This window comes from Mesoplodon densirostris, chromosome 8 (genome assembly GCF_025265405.1).
Source record: "Mesoplodon densirostris isolate mMesDen1 chromosome 8, mMesDen1 primary haplotype, whole genome shotgun sequence".
In the NCBI taxonomy this organism is placed as follows: domain Eukaryota; kingdom Metazoa; phylum Chordata; class Mammalia; order Artiodactyla; family Ziphiidae; genus Mesoplodon; species Mesoplodon densirostris.
Genome location: NC_082668.1, coordinates 85,030,905 through 85,049,762, shown reverse-complemented (window position 1 = coordinate 85,049,762; position 18,858 = coordinate 85,030,905). Strand labels below are relative to the sequence as shown.

Sequence of the window (18,858 nt, the reverse complement as noted above, 5' to 3'; positions counted from 1 at the left end):
AATTCAACTTAGCTATGAATGTTCAAGTCTGAGGCATCATCTGCCACTTAGGAGCATTTTAGGGCCTGTCTTTATCTCTCAGCTACTCATGTGCATCTCCAATGGGAACTGTAGAGAAGGAAGCAAGGACAGTCCTCCCTACAGTGTTGCTAAATATAAAAACTCAGAGTTTTAATTTGTGGTCCAGGAATAAAGATAAGAGGGGCAAAAATGCTTCCATTAAAAAAAAAGTAGCTAATTATTTAATACAGAACTTGATATAATCACATCAGATTTAGGAGCTATCATCCCAAAAATGGCATCCCTCCTTTTCTTATTTTCCTAAGAAACTGATTTCTACTATGTTTCATTTAAAATAAGTTTATCAAATTAAACTCGGTAAATGAAACAACTGATATGACTGGAGCTTGAAATAAACGATGTGATGATCTAATGAAATACATAATGCTAAATTGTCTTGCTTCTTATGCAAAAATTATTAGTCATAGCAATGCATGAATAATTAAGGACAAAATTATATTAGGTATTTAATAATTTTTGTATTTATACATCTGAATTTTTAGTTCAGTAAAATATATCAGTCAAATCAACTCTTGTCCCAACATTTTAGTTTCATTCTTTAATATACTGCCTTTTTTCTCTGTTAGGAATTCTTACTTTTTCTAATAAAAAATTTTCTGACTTCACCTGACAGCAAATTCCTCTGATTTTGTTTTCCCTTTAACCTTTCAGTACTTTCTCCTGTCTTTTTAAAAACCTTTTTATCTTTGATATATTATCTAAATTCATTTCCCTAAATGTATTGCTTATGAAAGAATGTATTTCATTTTAAGACATTTTTACTTTGCTTTTAAATATCTTAGAATAATCTTGATAGTAAAAAAAAAAACCAAGAATGACTAAAGATTACTAGGGGAATGTCTTTTCTTTTAACCAACAAGAATTCTGACTTTTCTTTTTTTCCATTTGTGTATTAGGTGGTTGTGAATGCCCTTTTAGGAGCAATTCCATCCATCATGAATGTGCTTCTGGTTTGTCTTATATTCTGGCTAATTTTCAGCATCATGGGCGTAAATTTGTTTGCTGGCAAATTCTACCACTGTGTTAACACCACAACTGGTGACATGTTTGACATCAGCGAAGTGAATAATCATTCTGATTGCCTAATACTAATAGAAAGAAATGAGACTGCCCGATGGAAAAATGTGAAAGTAAACTTTGATAATGTAGGATTTGGGTATCTCTCTTTGCTTCAAGTTGTAAGTGAACACTCTTTTCTCTGAAATGTGTTTATTGTTTGGAATAATAACAAAGTAATGACATACAGCTATTATTTAGTTACTAAGAAGAAAGTTGATAACATATTTCCTTTTTTCTAATTTTGATTTATTAGTACAAGTTCATGAACCCAGATGGGTGGAAATGTCAGTATATTTAAACAGTGCAGACATAGTTGATAGTGGCCAGGTGTTTTAGTTCTTTCCAAAGGTCTTTTTTTCTTCTCATATTACTCTCTCTTCCCATGTGAACAAGTTGATTAATAAATCAATAAATTTGCTATTATTTTTCCTATTGCAATTGGAAAGCTTGTTTCACTGATGGATCACCCCCTTCCCCCAAACATACACCCTTAACACACCTGATTGGATTGTAACAAATTGGTGGGAATTAAATTAACTGCTACTGAGTTGTATCATTTGGATTGAAGACTGGGGAATGATATTTAGGTTTTAGGTTTAGATCCTCATACCAGGTAACACTCAGACACAGAAATCAAACACAAGCAGCTGTTGTCTCACCCCGAATGGCCTTCAGTACAATTACTTAAGTCTTTTTTTTTTTTTTCTCTAAATATTGATGTTTTCACTACTGGGTCTTTAAGACAGAAAAATAGTTCACAATTTATAAAAATGTAAAAGATGGTAGCCTCTTAAACATTTTCATTTGATGCTGCTTCTGACTGCAGCTGCATCACAAGAGAGCAGTGGGTAAAAACAGAGTCTAGGTCATTTGAAAAACATTGTAAAAATACTGTTCTATTTTGGCCACTGAAAACTCATCTTTAAAAAAAAGAAAAAAACTGCATAAGTTCTTTCCTGTGGTTCTGCAGAGTCTTTAGGGAAGAAATCTATTTTGTTTCACCAGGTTGTGTTTTTAATTGTTCAGCCAGGAGATTAAGCAAGCAAACAAACCTGGACTGGTCAAAATCCTCCTGCATCTCTTTCAGAGGTGTCAGTACTGTGATTCTTTTACAAGTTCTTTCCACCTTCTTGTTAGAAATTCTTATTTCTCTTGTAGATGTTTCTGACTTACTCTGAATGCTTATGCAATTAAAATAGAGATTTTTATAATATAGCAAGTATGATTTCTTTAAATATTAGCGTAGACACATGATGATATTTCCTTGGGCCCTTATCCTAACACTTAACTAATAACCACACTTGTAAATATCACTGATTTATATCACTTCCTCCATAAAATTGAGAAAGAAAAATTGAAAATTTCAAGCAGTCCCTTAAAATGCTAAACAAGGGGTAAAGATCCTGTATGAAGCCATTAAATAAATTCTGCTACTGAAGTACTGATTTATACTTGGCTTTATACAGAATCATCTCTCTGTTGATTGGCAATTCATTGAAATGGTTCCTTGAATCACTTTTTTCTGTTCCTGTACCTAGTGTGTGATGAACTTGTTCCATCATTGACCTCAGCCATTGACACATTCAACATTTCCCTCTTTGATAGACAAATAAGTTCTATTTTCTAGCTAAGAAACTTTACTTTCTCTTCACTGCCATCACAAGCACCCTTACTTGGCTTTCTTCCCATGACATCTACCACTTCACAAGTGTTAGCGTTATAAAAACAAAGATGTGTTGAGATATAGATGCTGAAAGCTTTTTGCTAGACTTGCTCACTAAGGAATAATCCTCTCAGGCCCGTAGGGCTCAAAATTCATGTCCTAGGGCAAGTAACAAATTACTGTAAGTTATTACACTTGGAATACCAAGTGTACTATTTTTCACTTTTCTTACCCAAATTAACTCACTCTCATCAAAAATTACAAAGAAGAGGGACTCCCTGACAGTCCAGTGGTTAAGACTCCGTGCTTCCAACGCAGGTGGCGAAAGTTCAATCCCTGGTTGGGGAACTAATATCCCACATGCCATGTGGCATGGCCAAAAAAAAAACACCCAATAAACAAAACAAAACAAACAGAAAAAAAAAACAAGGAGTATTATTTTTAAAAATTACAGAGAAGAAAGTGGAATATAGGATTATTTCTAGATGTTATGCTTTAAAATTCTTAAAATGTTAGTTGCAACTGACTTTTTGTATACCTGTATGATCCTTAGAGTGTTACAATCAAGAGAAATCATAAACTTTCAGTCGCTTTGATCAACTTGTAGATAGATTTTAGTGGATGATCGTCAGGTCTAAGTTGTAGTTGTTTTGATACTACAAACATTGCCAAATGTGTTGGCATTTGTAAAGCTTTCTAAAAGTATTCCACCAAATCTTGATAGCACTTTATATTGCATGATTGGGAGGGAGGGAGACGCAAGAGGGAAGAGATATGGGAACATATGTATATGTATAACTGATTCACTTTGTTATAAAGCAGAAACTAACACATCATTGTAAAGCAATTATACTCCAATAAAGATGTTAAAAAAAAAGAACTGAAAAGTATTTGTGAGTTGGTTCTCAAGCAGGAAGATATATCAAATGACCATTCTGTTTATTATATGGTCTAGAAATGAAGAGACTTACTGAGATGTTGTCCAAAATCCATGTAAAATTTGTTTTGAGATGTCTTTTAAAAATGTTCCTTTTAAAGAAATATATCAGGAAGAATATTTATTAAACATCAGGTCTGAATTATTTTTACTCCCAAGTAAAACATGCATGTCCTTTTTAATAGGCCACATTTAAGGGATGGATGGATATAATGTATGCAGCAGTTGATTCCAGAAATGTAAGTATTCTTTACATCCTAAGTCTTTTCACAATATTGATTAGGCACTAAAATTAACAGAGCATAGCAGCTAAATGGAATGATTCTACAATGAATTTTTAAAAAGGGAAAAGTATGACTCAAGTTAATACTCAAGTATAGTAGTATTTATCAGAAAGACCTTAGTAAGATATATCAAAATGGAAGTCAAACTAATGTAACACATGAGTATATTTAATAACTAACAAATATCTGTCTATTAACTATTTTTCTATTTTGTTTCCTTTTTATCCACCAATTATATAATCAATAATAATATTGGCATGCTGGAGCAAATGTGAAGAAATACATGGTTACCATCAGTAGTTTACCCTCCATATTAGACAAGTTAGGGATGTTGTCTAGGCAGCCTTAGCTTTCTGTAATAGTCACCTTAAAATCAATTCTTTTATATGATTATAGCATCCATAAATTTACTGGAACCTTTACAGAGACTGTTATCATTTCTGTGATCAACAGTTTCCTTTAAGTTTCTATCACCTAAGACCTACTTTTTTGATTTCTCCTACAATAGTCTTTTTCAGGCTTCAAGAAGAGAATTGAAATCCATGCTCATTCCAACTCTGCTCTTCAAAATTTGTAAAATTTAGTATTTTCTCTTTATCTTTCCATTCTGAAGTCCCATCTTCTATAATCATGAAGAATGAACTTTACCCCTGGAATCTTTGAACTGATCTGATAAGCACATTTTTATCTTTCTTGATGTGCATTTCCCATAAGTGGCTTCAGTTTTATGTTGAGTACTTTCCTGATATCCTCCAGAGATGAGTTATTTCACTTTGTTACTTTTTATTTTTGTTTTGTGTGTTTGGTTGGTTTTTAACTCTGTTATCTTTAGGAGGACATGAATCTATTAGGGCACTATCTATAGTGACTCCTTTACCTCTTTACTAAGTGCTAAGTAAAAGCTCAAATGCTTATTTATTATGAGTACAATCTAGAGATTAAATTATCAGTTGAGGATTTAGAAGATGGCATGTCCAGTTATGTCTACTCAATCCGAAAAATTCAATGAATGTTATAATGTTACAGGCAGGATGCCAAACATCGAAATAAGTAACTCAATTCTTGTTTGCTAAATAAATTCATGCATCAGGAATGATTATTTCTAAACATAGTCTATGCATATTTACTGATGTAAAATTTTTTTCACTATTAATTTTAAAATTATTAAAATGCAATACCTTAAAAAATCCCCAAATTTAGTACACAACTGTCCAAATGGCAAGATATTAGTTGTATTTATAGTTAGAAAAAAATACATTTCAAAACCATCATATTGTATTTTTCACATGAGAACACTCTGTTTTTCACATAAAAAATTATCCTAAAGGCCAATTTCAGAGATTTTTTTTTTAGAGGTAGCTGATTTAGAGGAAATAAAGAAAAGTACTGCTTAAGTGTTACTAGAAATTTTCTTTTCTATTCTCATGAAAAACACCAGTGACTACCAGCATCAAATGTACTGTCATATCTTACAAAATATTCTCCTTTTGTAGGTGGAACTCCAGCCTAAGTATGAGGAAAGTCTATACATGTATCTTTACTTTGTTATTTTCATCATCTTTGGGTCCTTCTTCACCTTGAACCTGTTTATTGGTGTCATCATAGATAATTTCAACCAGCAAAAGAAGAAGATAAGTATTTCTAATATTTTCTCTCCCACTGAGATAATAAATTATTTGAAGGGTTTTCAACACCAAATGAGTACTTTAACTCAGAAACCAAATGGGATTATATATTAAAATCTATTTTTGCATCCTCCCCCTCTGCCATTCACTGCCCATGTCTTTCATGGTATAAAAAGCCAAGAATGGCTGTATTCCATTCTCCTGTGCATAAGTTCACAAAATCTCTCTCCCCTTTAAAGAAAAAATACTCAGGTACCACATTTTCTCTTTTGAAAAAGAATAATTAAAAAAAAAACTAGAAGAGAACCCAGGCATATACCTGTTTCCCAGAGTCAACCTGTTGTTTTATGTTTACAACTTCCCTCCTTGAAATATATTTTCCAGCAAAAACGTTTAAAATCTTTGCAGTAAATTAGGCATGAGAGGTAAGCTTCTTCTAGTGTTTCTTTTCACATTTTTTAATTCTTTCTTGGCTCATTTTATGTATTCCCACTTCGTTCTCCCTGATGTTAATTACAAGCTATCAGTTCCAGCCTTGAATTGAACAGTTCTTTATTAATTATTATCACTTATGAAGCCCATTTTATCATCCCAGTTGTATATGCATATTATCAAAAACACAGAAAGTGAAGAAATATCATTACTCAGGAGTAACTATTCACATTTTATGTTTTTCTGTTCAAACTTTTTCTACACATATCCTTGTTATTGAAATTATTTGGTCTATAATTATAAATTTTTTTGACTTAACAGAAGTATTTTCCCATTTTGTTAAGTATTCATATATATATTATCATAATTTTCTTAACCATTTTCCAATAGATTGATGAGTTAGGTTGTTTCTAATCTTTAATAATTTAAATAGTGCCTGGTCAAAAGTCTTTGTGCCAAAAAAATTTGAGCCTGTAATGATTTCTTTAAGATAAATTCCAAGAGTAAAGTGTTTTGCTTTCCCCAGGTAACATGCCCACTCATACTCCCAATAAGTGGTGCTGGGAAAACTGGACAGGTACATGTAAAAGTATGAAATTAGAACACTCCCTAACACCATACACAAAAATAAACTCAAAATGGATTAAAGACCTAAATGTAAGGCCAGACACTATCAAACTCTTAGAGGAAAACATAGGCAGAACACTCTATGACATACATCACAGCAAGATCCTTTTTGACCCTCCTCCTAGAGAAATGGAAATAAAAACAAAAATAAACAAATGGAACCTAATGAAACTTAAAAGCTTTTGCACAGCAAAGGAAACCATAAACAGGACCAAAAGACAACCCTCAGAGTGGGAGAAAATATTTGCAAATGAAGCAACTGACAAAGGATTAATCTCCAAAATTTACAAGCAGCTCATGCAGCTCAATATCAAAAAAACAAACAACCCAATCCAAAAATAAGCAGAAGACCTAAACAGACATTTCTCCAAATAAGATATACAGATTGCCAACAAACACATGAAAGAATGCTCAACATCATTAATCATTAGAGAAATGCAAATCAAAACTACAATGAGATATCTCACACCGGTCAGAATGGCCATCATCAAAAAATCTAGAAACAATAAATGCTGGAGAGGGTATGGAGAAAAGGGAACCCTCTTGCACTGTTGGTGGGAATGTAAATTGATACAGCCACTATGGAGAACAGTATGGAGGTTCCTTAAAAAACTAAAAATAGAGCTACTATACGACCCAGCAATCCCACTACTGGGCATATACCCTGAGAAAACCATAATTCAAAAAGAGTCATGTACCAAAATGTTCATTGCAGCCCTATTTACAATAGCCAGGACATGGAAGCAACCTAGGTGTCCATCATTGGATGAATGGATAAAGAAGATGTGGCACATATATACAACGGAATATTAGCCATAAAAAGAAACAAAATTGAGTTATTTGTAGTGAGGTGGATGGACCTAGTCTGTCATACAGAGTGAAGTAAGTCAGAAAGAGAAAAACAAATACAGTATGCTAACACATATATATGGAATCAAGGAAAAAAAAAGAGTCATGAAGAACCTAGGAGTAAGACGGGAATAAAGACACAGACCTACTAGAGAATGGACTTGAGGATATGGGAAGGGGGAAGGGTAAGCTGGGACAAAGTGAGAGAGTGGCATGGACATATATACACTACCAAACGTAAAATAGATAGCTAGTGGGAAGCAGCCGCGTAGCATAGGGAGATCAGCTCAGTGCTTTGTGACCACGTAGAAGGGTGGGATAGGGTGGGAGGGAGGGAGACGCAAGAGGGAAGAGATATGGGAACATATGTATATGTATAACTGATTCACTTTGTTATAAAGCAGAAACTAACACACCATTGTAAAGCTATTATACTCCAATATAGATGTTAAAAAAAAAAAAGCGTATAGATGTGCTCAGGTCACTGCTGTTTCACTGGCATCAAACATTCTCTCTGTTTTTTGGTACTTGATATTTGAAAAATGAAAATTGTATTAATTTTCATGTCTTTTATTACTAGTAGGTTTGAATATGTTTTCGAGGCCTTTTTTTTGCCATTTATTTTTCTTCCTTTGAGTACTGATCCTTCATTTCACTTGCTCAGTCTGTTTTCTTATTATATGAGTGCTTTCATTGGATGAGACTCTTTCACTTATGGAACATTTCTGTCCCTTAGCCCCCTTTATTATTACTGATATTACTCCGTTGTCATTATCAAGCTATTTCGTTTCACTTATTAGCCTGAATTCTAATCCTCTGTACCTACTGGCCTATCATATCACATACCTGCCATACGTATGACCTCTGACTTTTCCCCTAAGTCATCTACCAACTTGGCCAGTTTCCTTTCCATCCTTTTGCTCCAATTCTTGGCAGAGTGAAAGTGGCTTTTTATGAGTAAATGTAAACCATCATGCAATATACCTACTCTAAATCTTTGCTACATATGAATAAGAAAATCATTGTCTTTAACTTCTGAAAGGCAGTGTGTGTAGTGAAAGGAACCACGTATTTAGTGTCTCAGTGAATCAAATTGTACTACTTCCTGAGTTTACGGTCTTGGGTAAAATACTTAACCTCTCAGATTCTGGGAAGTTTTCCTCCATAAAATAATAGTGAAAATAATAAAGTCAATTTTGGATGATTGTGAGAAATAAATAAGATTATAGTATCTAAAAACTAGTTTTAATTTTTCAAATTTAAAATCCCAGGCATAATTATGCTAATTGGTTGAATTTTGCATTTCCTTTTTTAATTGTCCCTTTCCTATTTTAAGTTTAATATTAAAAAACTATGTACAAAGGGATACAGTTTTAACCAGTTTTGATTTTTCTTTTCTATACTTTGGAGGACAAGACATCTTTATGACAGAAGAACAGAAGAAATACTATAATGCAATGAAAAAATTAGGATCAAAAAAGCCTCAAAAGCCTATACCTCGACCAGGGGTAAGAAATACCAAATGACATGGGGGAAAAAAATACAAAAACAAAACTTTCATGGGTTTTCTCACAGAAGAGATAGCAGCTGACATTTCCAGCAGCAAAGATTTCTCCCACTTTTAGAGCATCATTAATTCATACCTTTTATGATAATGGTAAAAATTATTTTTTAAAAGGAGAGACCAAAAGGAAAAAGAAGAAGCAGAAAATGCACCCTTATCTTCAAGGCATTTAGAATTACACAACTAGAATCCAAACAAAATGGCAAGGGCACATAGGCAGTGTGATATGCACAAGGAATTTGATCACATAACGCAGAATAATTGCCAAGTAATGTTAGACAGAAGAGTAATCTTGGATGGGGTTAAAAAACATGCAGTTTTCTGATAGATTAACAAGTTGATGAATTGTTTTGTGAAATAACACCTTACTTCCATTTTATTTTTCATTAGAGGTACCAGTTGTTTTGGAGAAGGAAAGACTTCTAGTATCTAATATTCATATATAAGGCTATAAAGTTAGAAATTACTAATGTCTACAGAAGTCAGAGTCAATAAGTACAATTCATGATGATAAATAACCAAATGTCATGTTTCCATGATGAACCAATGAGATAACTGCCGTGAAATGGAGGAGCCTTATCCCACATTGTACTGATTTTTATGATGATGACCTGTGAGGTTAAAACAGCTCCTGGGGTGCTTTAGGGAATAAAATGCTAGTGAACATTCATATTCATATTGTGCTAGCCAACACTTGCCTTCTTGAGAATGATGAAAAACATATACTGTCCTCTGTTAAGCCTTAACACTGGAAGTAAAAATGAGTCAACTATATGTAGGAAAAATGTAAGATAGACGATGTCCTCAAAGTTCCTCAGTGGCCTAGGGAAATGGGCCAGACAATGGCCTGTAGTGAATGACAGTGGCAGAACCAGGGAGCAGAACCATAGATCATTGACAAGGGACATGAATTTGTGACATCAAAGCTAAGGAATCTCATTCTGGCCTGATTATCCCTGTATAGACTCAGCATTCTGTGTGTGACAATGTCAGCAAAGACTGGTTGGTGGAAGAGCATCAGTATTGCCACACATGGACTTGAAATGCATAATGTTATTGGTGTGTCATGAAAATGACAAGTTCCCTCTAACAATTCTTTGAGAATAAGGCAAGTGGAATGTTATTAGATACTATATTTTGAAACTGCTTCATGGTCCAACTGATCATGGGAAATTCTGGTATAACAAAATTAAGCAGGTTTCTTAACTTCTCATAATTTTAATACATCAATATTCATTTTGTGCCTCTCAGAGAAGTGTATGGTATGCAGTGTTTCTTATCAGAAATCCCCTTTTGACAAGGGATTGTTATTCTGTGGAATACATTTTGGTAAATAGCAATTTAGGTAACTAAATTAAAAAACAATGTGCTATAAACCATCTTCTACAAAATTCAGGGCCAGTGGTTCCTAGGTATAATACTAGACAGTCAGTTAGTGCAGAAAATACTTATGTAGAAGCTAATGTGTACAGGAAAACACCTCTGTTGCTAAAAGCATTTCTGATTTTCTACAGAACAAATTTCAAGGAATGGTCTTTGACTTCGTAACCAGACAAGTTTTTGACATAAGCATCATGATTCTCATCTGTCTCAACATGGTCACAATGATGGTGGAAACTGATGATCAGAGTGAATATGTGACTAACATTTTGTCACGTATCAACCTGGTGTTCATTGTGCTGTTCACTGGAGAATGTGTGCTGAAGCTCATCTCCCTCCGCCATTATTATTTTACCATAGGCTGGAATATTTTTGATTTTGTGGTTGTCATTCTCTCCATTGTAGGTAAGAATTATTTCAGGTCTCTTAAGTTCAGCTAAATAAAAGTAAAAGTTAGACTAATCAAGTTTAAATTAGAGGTTATCTGACCACTCAGAGAAAACCACTGTGAAAATTTTAATGTATTCCATACTGGTGTGGTTCTCTTTCTTACAAAATGAGGCTCCTGCTATGCATAGAGTATTGTATCCTATTCTGTGTATTTTAGACTAGGTATATTATTTGTCAGTATACCAAAGTCTCATTCATTTGAACTAGAAATGTGCTGTTAACTAAGATTGAGATATTTTTGACTTGTTGACATTGAATAGTCTATACAATATCTAAATAGCTCTGTTGAAGAGAGGACTAGAAATTTAGTCTGGTACTCAGGAGAGACAGTGCATCAGAGACTTAGACACAGAGTCATTAGCATATATACAGGAGTGGAAGCTGGTGGCAAGTAAGGAAGAGCATAGAGTGAAAAGAGAGTAAAGCTAACAGCAAAATGTCAGCAATTGCAGATGGTAAGTTCTTTAATGCAGGGTATGGGATATTTTGTAGATTACCTTGAAATTTATAGTAATGATGCACAAAAGAAGTGATGTGGCATGGAACATCATTTCATCAGTCATACACTTCAAAGCCTGGAATGTTAAACAGGTCACACGACCAATAGCTCATCTCATTCAAGATACAACTCTAGCTCCAGTGAAGTGAAGAAGTCTGCCTGTGGGCCTGAAGTATTCATTTTTTCCTAAACCAGATAATAATATGATTGGGTCAATATTTTATGATCCAATAGGGGGCACCTCCATTGGGCAGATTTTTATGCCATTCCCCCCTCTGAAGAAGTTGATTTTCTATCCAACTCATATGTTGTATGTAGCCTTTGATTCCCACAGTAATCTGTGGTGTAATTAGTTGTGGATAGGGTACTTAGTTTTATTCACCTCTCTTTCTCTCTCTCTTTCCCTCTCTCTCGCTCATACACACACACACACACACACACACACACACACACACACACATACTTACTCTTTACAGAATGAAGTAGTGTAACTCAAAGGTACTTAATTTCTTGAGCTCCTCTTCAGCTCAATCACTATTTCATTATTTTAAAGGCAGATGGAGAAAGAAGCTTTAAGGAAGAGAGCTGAGAGACCAGTGTCAGACACAGGAAACCAGAAAGAGCATCAGCTTAAACCCTTTAAGAAATGCGCCAGACCATATATATACATATATATATGTATTTTATATATATATATATATATATATATATATATATATATGAATATTATAGTAGAAGCTTACAGAAGCATCAAGTTCATGGAGAGATGAAAACAGCATTAAAAACTGCAGATACTTTTAGATGGGGAAGGACTGAATAGAGGGTATATATGATTTGGCATTTTCAGAAAAAAATCATTGAATTCTTATAAATGTGTACGTATACTGTTGGCTACTGCTCTTAAGATGGACTTGAAAATTTTTAATATGTTTTTTTAGATTCAGTCTTGGGACTTTGTATAAGCTAAAACTAGTCTATAGATATCCCTCAAAGACAAAAGGTACTATAAAATCCTTATTGAATTGAATATTGTCATAGTCACCTTGGACTGCCATAATAATTACCAGAGACTCGGTGGCTTAAACAAGAGAAACTTATTTTCTCAGAGTTCTGGAGACCAGAAGTCCAAGTCAAGGTGCCAACATGATGGGTTTCTAGTGAGAGCTCTCTTCCAGGTTGGTAGATGGCTGTCTTCTCACTGTGTCCTCAGGTGGCAGGGAGAAAGAGAGAGCAAGCTCTCTATTGTCTTTTCTCCTAAGGGCACTAATCCTATCATGAGGGCTCCAACCTCATGACCTCATCTAAATTTAATTATCTCCCAAAGGCCCTATCTCCAAATACCACCACCTTGGGGGGTTAGTGCTGTAATGTATGAATTTGGTGGTAGGGTGGGGGTGGGTGGACAGAATTTAGTCCACAGCAAATACTGAGTTGAATTTAATGCTGAATGCCGAAATTAAGGTTTATCTATAATATATATATGTATTGTCTGTATGTAACATTAAAGATTAAGTAACTGAATTTCAGTACTCTGAACTTTACCTGGGAGCCTTAACAGAAATTTAAGTATTATTTTAATGGATAACTTCTTCACTGGTTGATACTCTGATCTTTTATCCATAGGTATGTTTCTGGCTGAGCTGATAGAGAAATATTTTGTGTCCCCTACCCTGTTCCGAGTGATCCGTCTTGCCAGGATTGGCCGAATCCTGCGTCTGATCAAAGGGGCCAAGGGGATCCGCACGCTGCTCTTTGCTTTGATGATGTCCCTGCCTGCATTGTTTAACATCGGCCTCCTGCTCTTCCTGGTCATGTTCATCTATGCCATCTTTGGGATGTCCAACTTCGCCTATGTTAAGAGGGAGGTTGGAATTGATGACATGTTCAACTTCGAGACCTTTGGCAACAGCATGATCTGCCTGTTCCAGATTACCACCTCTGCTGGCTGGGATGGATTGCTAGCACCTATTCTTAATAGTGGACCTCCAGACTGTGACCCTAATAAAGTTAACCCTGGCAGCTCAGTTAAGGGAGATTGTGGGAACCCATCTGTGGGGATTTTCTTTTTTGTCAGTTATATCATCATATCATTTCTGGTCGTGGTGAACATGTACATCGCTGTCATCCTGGAGAACTTCAGTGTTGCTACTGAAGAAAGTGCAGAGCCCCTGAGCGAGGATGACTTTGAGATGTTCTATGAGGTTTGGGAGAAGTTTGATCCCAATGCCACCCAGTTCATGGAATTTGAAAAACTCTCTCAGTTTGCAGCTGCTCTTGAACCTCCCCTCAATTTGCCACAACCGAACAAACTCCAGCTCATTGCCATGGATCTGCCCATGGTCAGTGGGGACAGGATCCACTGTCTTGACATCTTATTTGCTTTTACAAAGCGGGTTCTGGGGGAGAGTGGAGAGATGGATGCTCTCCGAATACAGATGGAAGAGCGATTCATGGCTTCCAACCCATCAAAGGTCTCCTATCAGCCAATAACTACGACTTTAAAACGAAAACAAGAGGAGGTGTCTGCTGTTATTATTCAGCGTGCGTACAGGCGCCACCTTTTAAAACGAACTGTAAAGCAAGCTTCATTTACATATAACAAAAATAAAATCAAAGGTGGGGCTAATCTTCTTATAAAAGAAGATATAGTAATTGACAGAATAAATGAAAACTCAATTACAGAGAAGACTGATCTGACCATGTCCACAGCAGCTTGTCCACCCTCCTACGATCGGGTAACAAAGCCAATCGTGGAAAAACACGAGCAAGAAGGCAAAGATGAGAAAGCCAAAGGGAAATAAAAAAAATAAAATCACTGGGTGACAAATTGTTTACAGCCTGTGAAGGTGATGTATTCTGGTCAACAGGACTCCTTTAGGAGGTCAATGCCAAACTGACTGTTTTTACACAAATCTACTTAAGGTCAGTGCCTACAATCAGACAGTGACCCCTTGTCGGAAAACTGTGACTCTGAAAAGGGAAGATGACCTCGACAGGAGGTTACTGTTCTCACTACCAGCTGACACTGCTGAAGACGAGACAAAATGGCTACTCAGACTGTAGGGACCAGTTCAAAGGGGTGCAAACCTATAATTCGGGGGTTGTTTAACATGAAACACTTTAGTGTAGTAATTGTATCCACTCTTTGCATTTCGACTGCCACATTTGTCACATTTTTACAAGATCTGTTAGTGGATTCATCTTTTTTTTAGTCCATATGTTGTTTATTATATGTGACTATTTTTGTAAACGGGGTTTCTGTTGGGAAATAGACTAAAGGACCTCTCTAACAGGTATGCCACCAGGGGTTATGGTAATTGCATGGCCTCCCATCTGCACAGAGATGTGGTTTGCATGAGGGCATGCTACCCTCAGAGATCATGCATGAAAAAAGTCACGAGGAAAACAATGAGTTCTTAAATTCCATCCATGTTTCTGGGAGCAGTAATTAGGTGAAAATTGGAGGTGCTTTGCTGACCTTGTCAAATCCAGCCCCTAGACCAACTATATCATTTTGGGGGGATAGCCCATGAAATCTTAGCAGGTGAAAACTTCACTCAAATGTCTGGAGTCATAAGTGTTATGTTTTTGTTTCTTGTATTTAAAAACCTGAATAAGTATTGCTTCCCCCCTAAAGATGGAATTGACAAAAAGAATGCTTTATAAATTTCTGCTTAATCCTGCACTTTGTTTAGCCATCTTCAGCTCAGCAAGGTTGACAATGTATATGTTAATGAAATGCTATTTATTATGTAAATAGTCATTTTACCCGGTGGTGCACGTTTGAGCAAACAAATAATGACCTAAGCACAGTATTTATTGCATCAAATATGTACCACAAGAAATGTAGAGTGCAAGCTTTACACAGGTAACATAATGTATTCTGTACCATTATAGATAGTTTGGATGCTATGAATGCATGTTTCTAATTACCATGCTGCTGTATCTGGTTTCTCGCACTGCTCAGAATCTCATTTATGAGAAACCATATGTCACTGGTAAAGTCAAAGAAATTGCTCAACAGATCTCATTTCTTTAAGTCATTAAGCAATAGTTTGCAGCACTTTAACAGCTTTTTGGTTATTTTTAAATTTTAAGTGGATACCATATGTTGTATAGCCTGACTGTACAGACATGTTTTAAAAAAAAAAAAGCACTGCTTAACCTGTTAAAATGTGTTTAGAGTTTTATAAGCAAATATAAGTACTGTAAAAAGTCATTTTATTTTATTTTTCAGCATTATGTACATAAATATGAAGAGGAAATAATCTTAAGATTGATATCACAATCACTTTCTTACTTTCTGTCCACCGTACTTTTTCAGGGAAGAAATTTGCTAAATAAGAAATGAAAACAAGACGGGGTAGTTGTAGATTTCTGCTTTTTTATTACATTTGCTACTTTTAGATTATTTCATAATTTTAAAGGGCAAAAATAGGTTCACAACTCACATCCAAATTATGCTTTGCAATTGGAAAAAGGTATAAATTTTTCTTTACATTTTTGGTAGTTCCTACGCTAACTGATTGAAGATAGTGCTTATTTTTAATTTTTGTCCTTTTTTTTTCTAACTTCTGTTTATGTTTTCATTTCTTTGGAGTCATGCCGCTCTAGATTGCTCTAAATATAATGCGGGTTTCACAACTTTTTTTTTTCTGGAAGAACAGAGAGTAGTGAACTTACGTAGTCAGTTATATCAGGACATTTTGTGTTTCTTACAGAAGCAAACTATAGGCACTTTTTCTTAAAACTACTTAAACTGTATTTGTGAACTGCATGCTGGAAAATGCTACTATTACCCTAAATGATGCTAACCAACATTAAAAATGTGCAAAACTAATAAAGATTACATTTTTTATTTCATTGTTTGCCCAGTTACTTTTAGTTAACAGTGTTGTGTAACACACAGAGGTATACCCGGGCTGACAGCAAGAAAACCTGGGGTAGGAATGGGCCTGGGGGAAGTGAACTACCAGGGGCTACAAGCAGTAGGATGTGGTCTTTGTTAGGAGAAAGGACTGAAGCTAGAGCATAAGCTGGTGGCTCCAGAAGGAAAAGAAGGATATGAGAACCAGAGCTATGGTGGATGGCCACTTGAGGTACAAAGAGAATCTCTCAGAACTGTATTAAAATAGTAAAAGTTGCAATTTGTGAGTCAGGTATTTTGTTTGCTCCTCCAGAACCACTTTTCATGCTCCTCCATCCTGCTCTGTGTGAGGGTGGCCTTATAAATTGCATCAGTGGGCTCTCTTACCCTCTAGATCACAATCTGTTTGGCCAGTGGGAAGCCCCAGAAGGAAAATACCATCAGGAAAACACCAGTGGGAGAACAGTAAAATTGGGTGTTTATTTCCGTGTCTTCTTTGCTAGGTTGCTCTGGGTTGGCAGTGCTACATTCATCAACATAGTCATGCTTCCAGTCAGACAGCCCCTCCTACAATGAGAGCTACTTTTCTGAGGGTCTGGTCATCACTCTCCGCCTTGCTCCTTAAGACCTGTGGCTGGACTTCCCTATTCCTCGTCATTTTCCCCTTACCTTGCTGACAACTTTTTAAATGGCCCCTTCATAAAAACATTCTCTGTTGCCTCATTTCAGCATGCCATCTGTCTCCTGCCTGGATGATACAGTGATTAAATATCTCGTGAAAGTGGGCACGAGGCAAAGATTTGCCTTGGGTTAGATTGGAGGCTTAATCTAACCAACTTTGGTAGATAAACAGGAACTGGCGAAAATACAGTGAAGTCAAGCACAGAATTCACAGAGATCATGGAGAGTTTCCTGGAGTGGTCCAGACAGTGAAAGTGACAGCTAAAGAAACATCTAAATTTATGAGTAAAGAGAAGCCCTCACCTGTCATCAGAGTAGCACAACATCAGTTATGAAGCCTGAAAGAGGAACGTGAACTTGATGGAAAGAGGAGAGGTCACACACAGTGCTTCTCCCCATCCTTCATCTTTCTGACCTTGTCTCTTCATGACATCATTGCCCTAAAACACCACAACAACTAATTCTGATTTACCAGTGGGTGAAAAGAATTCCCCATTTCTAACCAACAAAAATAAGGATTATAGCATAATCCCTACAGATTTTTTTTTTGTATTCCACATCCATACCAGTATTCACTGGTACCTTTCCAAATACAAAACATAATCATATAAATCACCATATTCATTTTGGTATTATCTTGCATAGCAAGTAATGATAGTAACAGATTTAACCCATTCAATAAAATAAGAATTCACAAGTATATACTGACATAAATAAATGGAGAAAAGGAAATATCTCTTCCTTACAGTTGAATGTTAATGAACAAATGTAGAAGAAATAATGAAGTTAGAAAATTATCACTTGGCAACCATCATAATCACAACTGATTCATGCAAGAATAATCAACGAATACTAAAACTCATGGGTGAAAGTTTGATGAGGAATAGGACATTTACATTGTCTCAACGTATTCTGTATTAATGAAAATTTTTTTTTTAAATAAGAAAGCTTACAGTGGAGAAAACTAGCAGACACTACCTTCAAAGATAACATCATCAATTATGGGAACAAGTTTACTGAAGAAGACACATCACTTCTTGGTATCCAGTCAAAATGGCATAACCAGAACTTAATCATAATGAAAATCAAATTGAGCACATTCTATGAAATAACTGGACTGAACTCTTCAAAAATGTCATGAAAAACAGAGAAAGGCTAAGGAATGGCTTGAAGTTGGAGAGCTATGAAAACTAACCACAATGTGTGATTCTGGATTCAATACTAGACTGGGAAAATAGTAATAATTATGGATATTACTGGGAAAACTGGCTAAATTTGAATATGGACAGTTGATTAATTATTAGCATTATAAAAGTACTAATTTCCTTAATTTTATAAAGTCTAAATGTGGCTATTACATAATTAAAGGTAATACCCTGTTCTCAGAAAATGCACATTAAAGTATTCAGGGATGAGTGGGATGATGTCTGCAACTGACTTTTGAATGGGATCAAAGGAAAATAAATTGTATGTGTGTATGTGTGTGTATAAAGGTTGATATAGATATGTGTGTGTGTCTTTGGGGATGGGAAGGTTTCTTTTTGCTCTTGTGTTATTGAAGTGTGTGTGTGTGTGTGTGTGTATTCATTGTAACACCTATTTTTTGTGTCCTGGAATTTATGATTCTACCCTTAAAATTAGGTGTACTAGCTCTAATTACTTCAAAGAACCCTGTATTTTAACTACTATTCTTGTTCCCTAGAAGTCTTCTTTCTGAAGAGACACATAAATGATTACATTCCTTGCCCTTCATGATAATCCTTATAGTACTAAAAATAAGAATATTTTAGGAGAGATCTGTGTCATAGTGGTTAAGACCTCAGTATTTGAAGCTAGACAGATCTAAATTGGGGCCTTTTG

General features: G+C 35.4%; 1 protein-coding gene across 6 annotated transcripts in view; it reads left to right on the top strand.

Moving 5' to 3' along the window:
- Nucleotides 1-14,251, top strand: part of LOC132495113 (sodium channel protein type 1 subunit alpha) — an 86,237-nt gene extending 71,986 nt beyond the window's left edge. For all 6 annotated transcript variants that reach the window (XM_060106739.1, XM_060106737.1, XM_060106735.1 and 3 more), the window contains exons 21-26: nucleotides 978-1,259; nucleotides 3,926-3,979; nucleotides 5,518-5,655; nucleotides 8,961-9,065; nucleotides 10,636-10,906; nucleotides 13,074-14,251. In XM_060106739.1, the coding sequence (XP_059962722.1) occupies nucleotides 978-1,259; nucleotides 3,926-3,979; nucleotides 5,518-5,655; nucleotides 8,961-9,065; nucleotides 10,636-10,906; nucleotides 13,074-14,251 (2,028 nt within the window). The remainder of the gene's footprint in view (nucleotides 1-977; nucleotides 1,260-3,925; nucleotides 3,980-5,517; nucleotides 5,656-8,960; nucleotides 9,066-10,635; nucleotides 10,907-13,073) is intronic.
- Nucleotides 14,252-18,858: the final 4,607 nt, after the last annotated feature.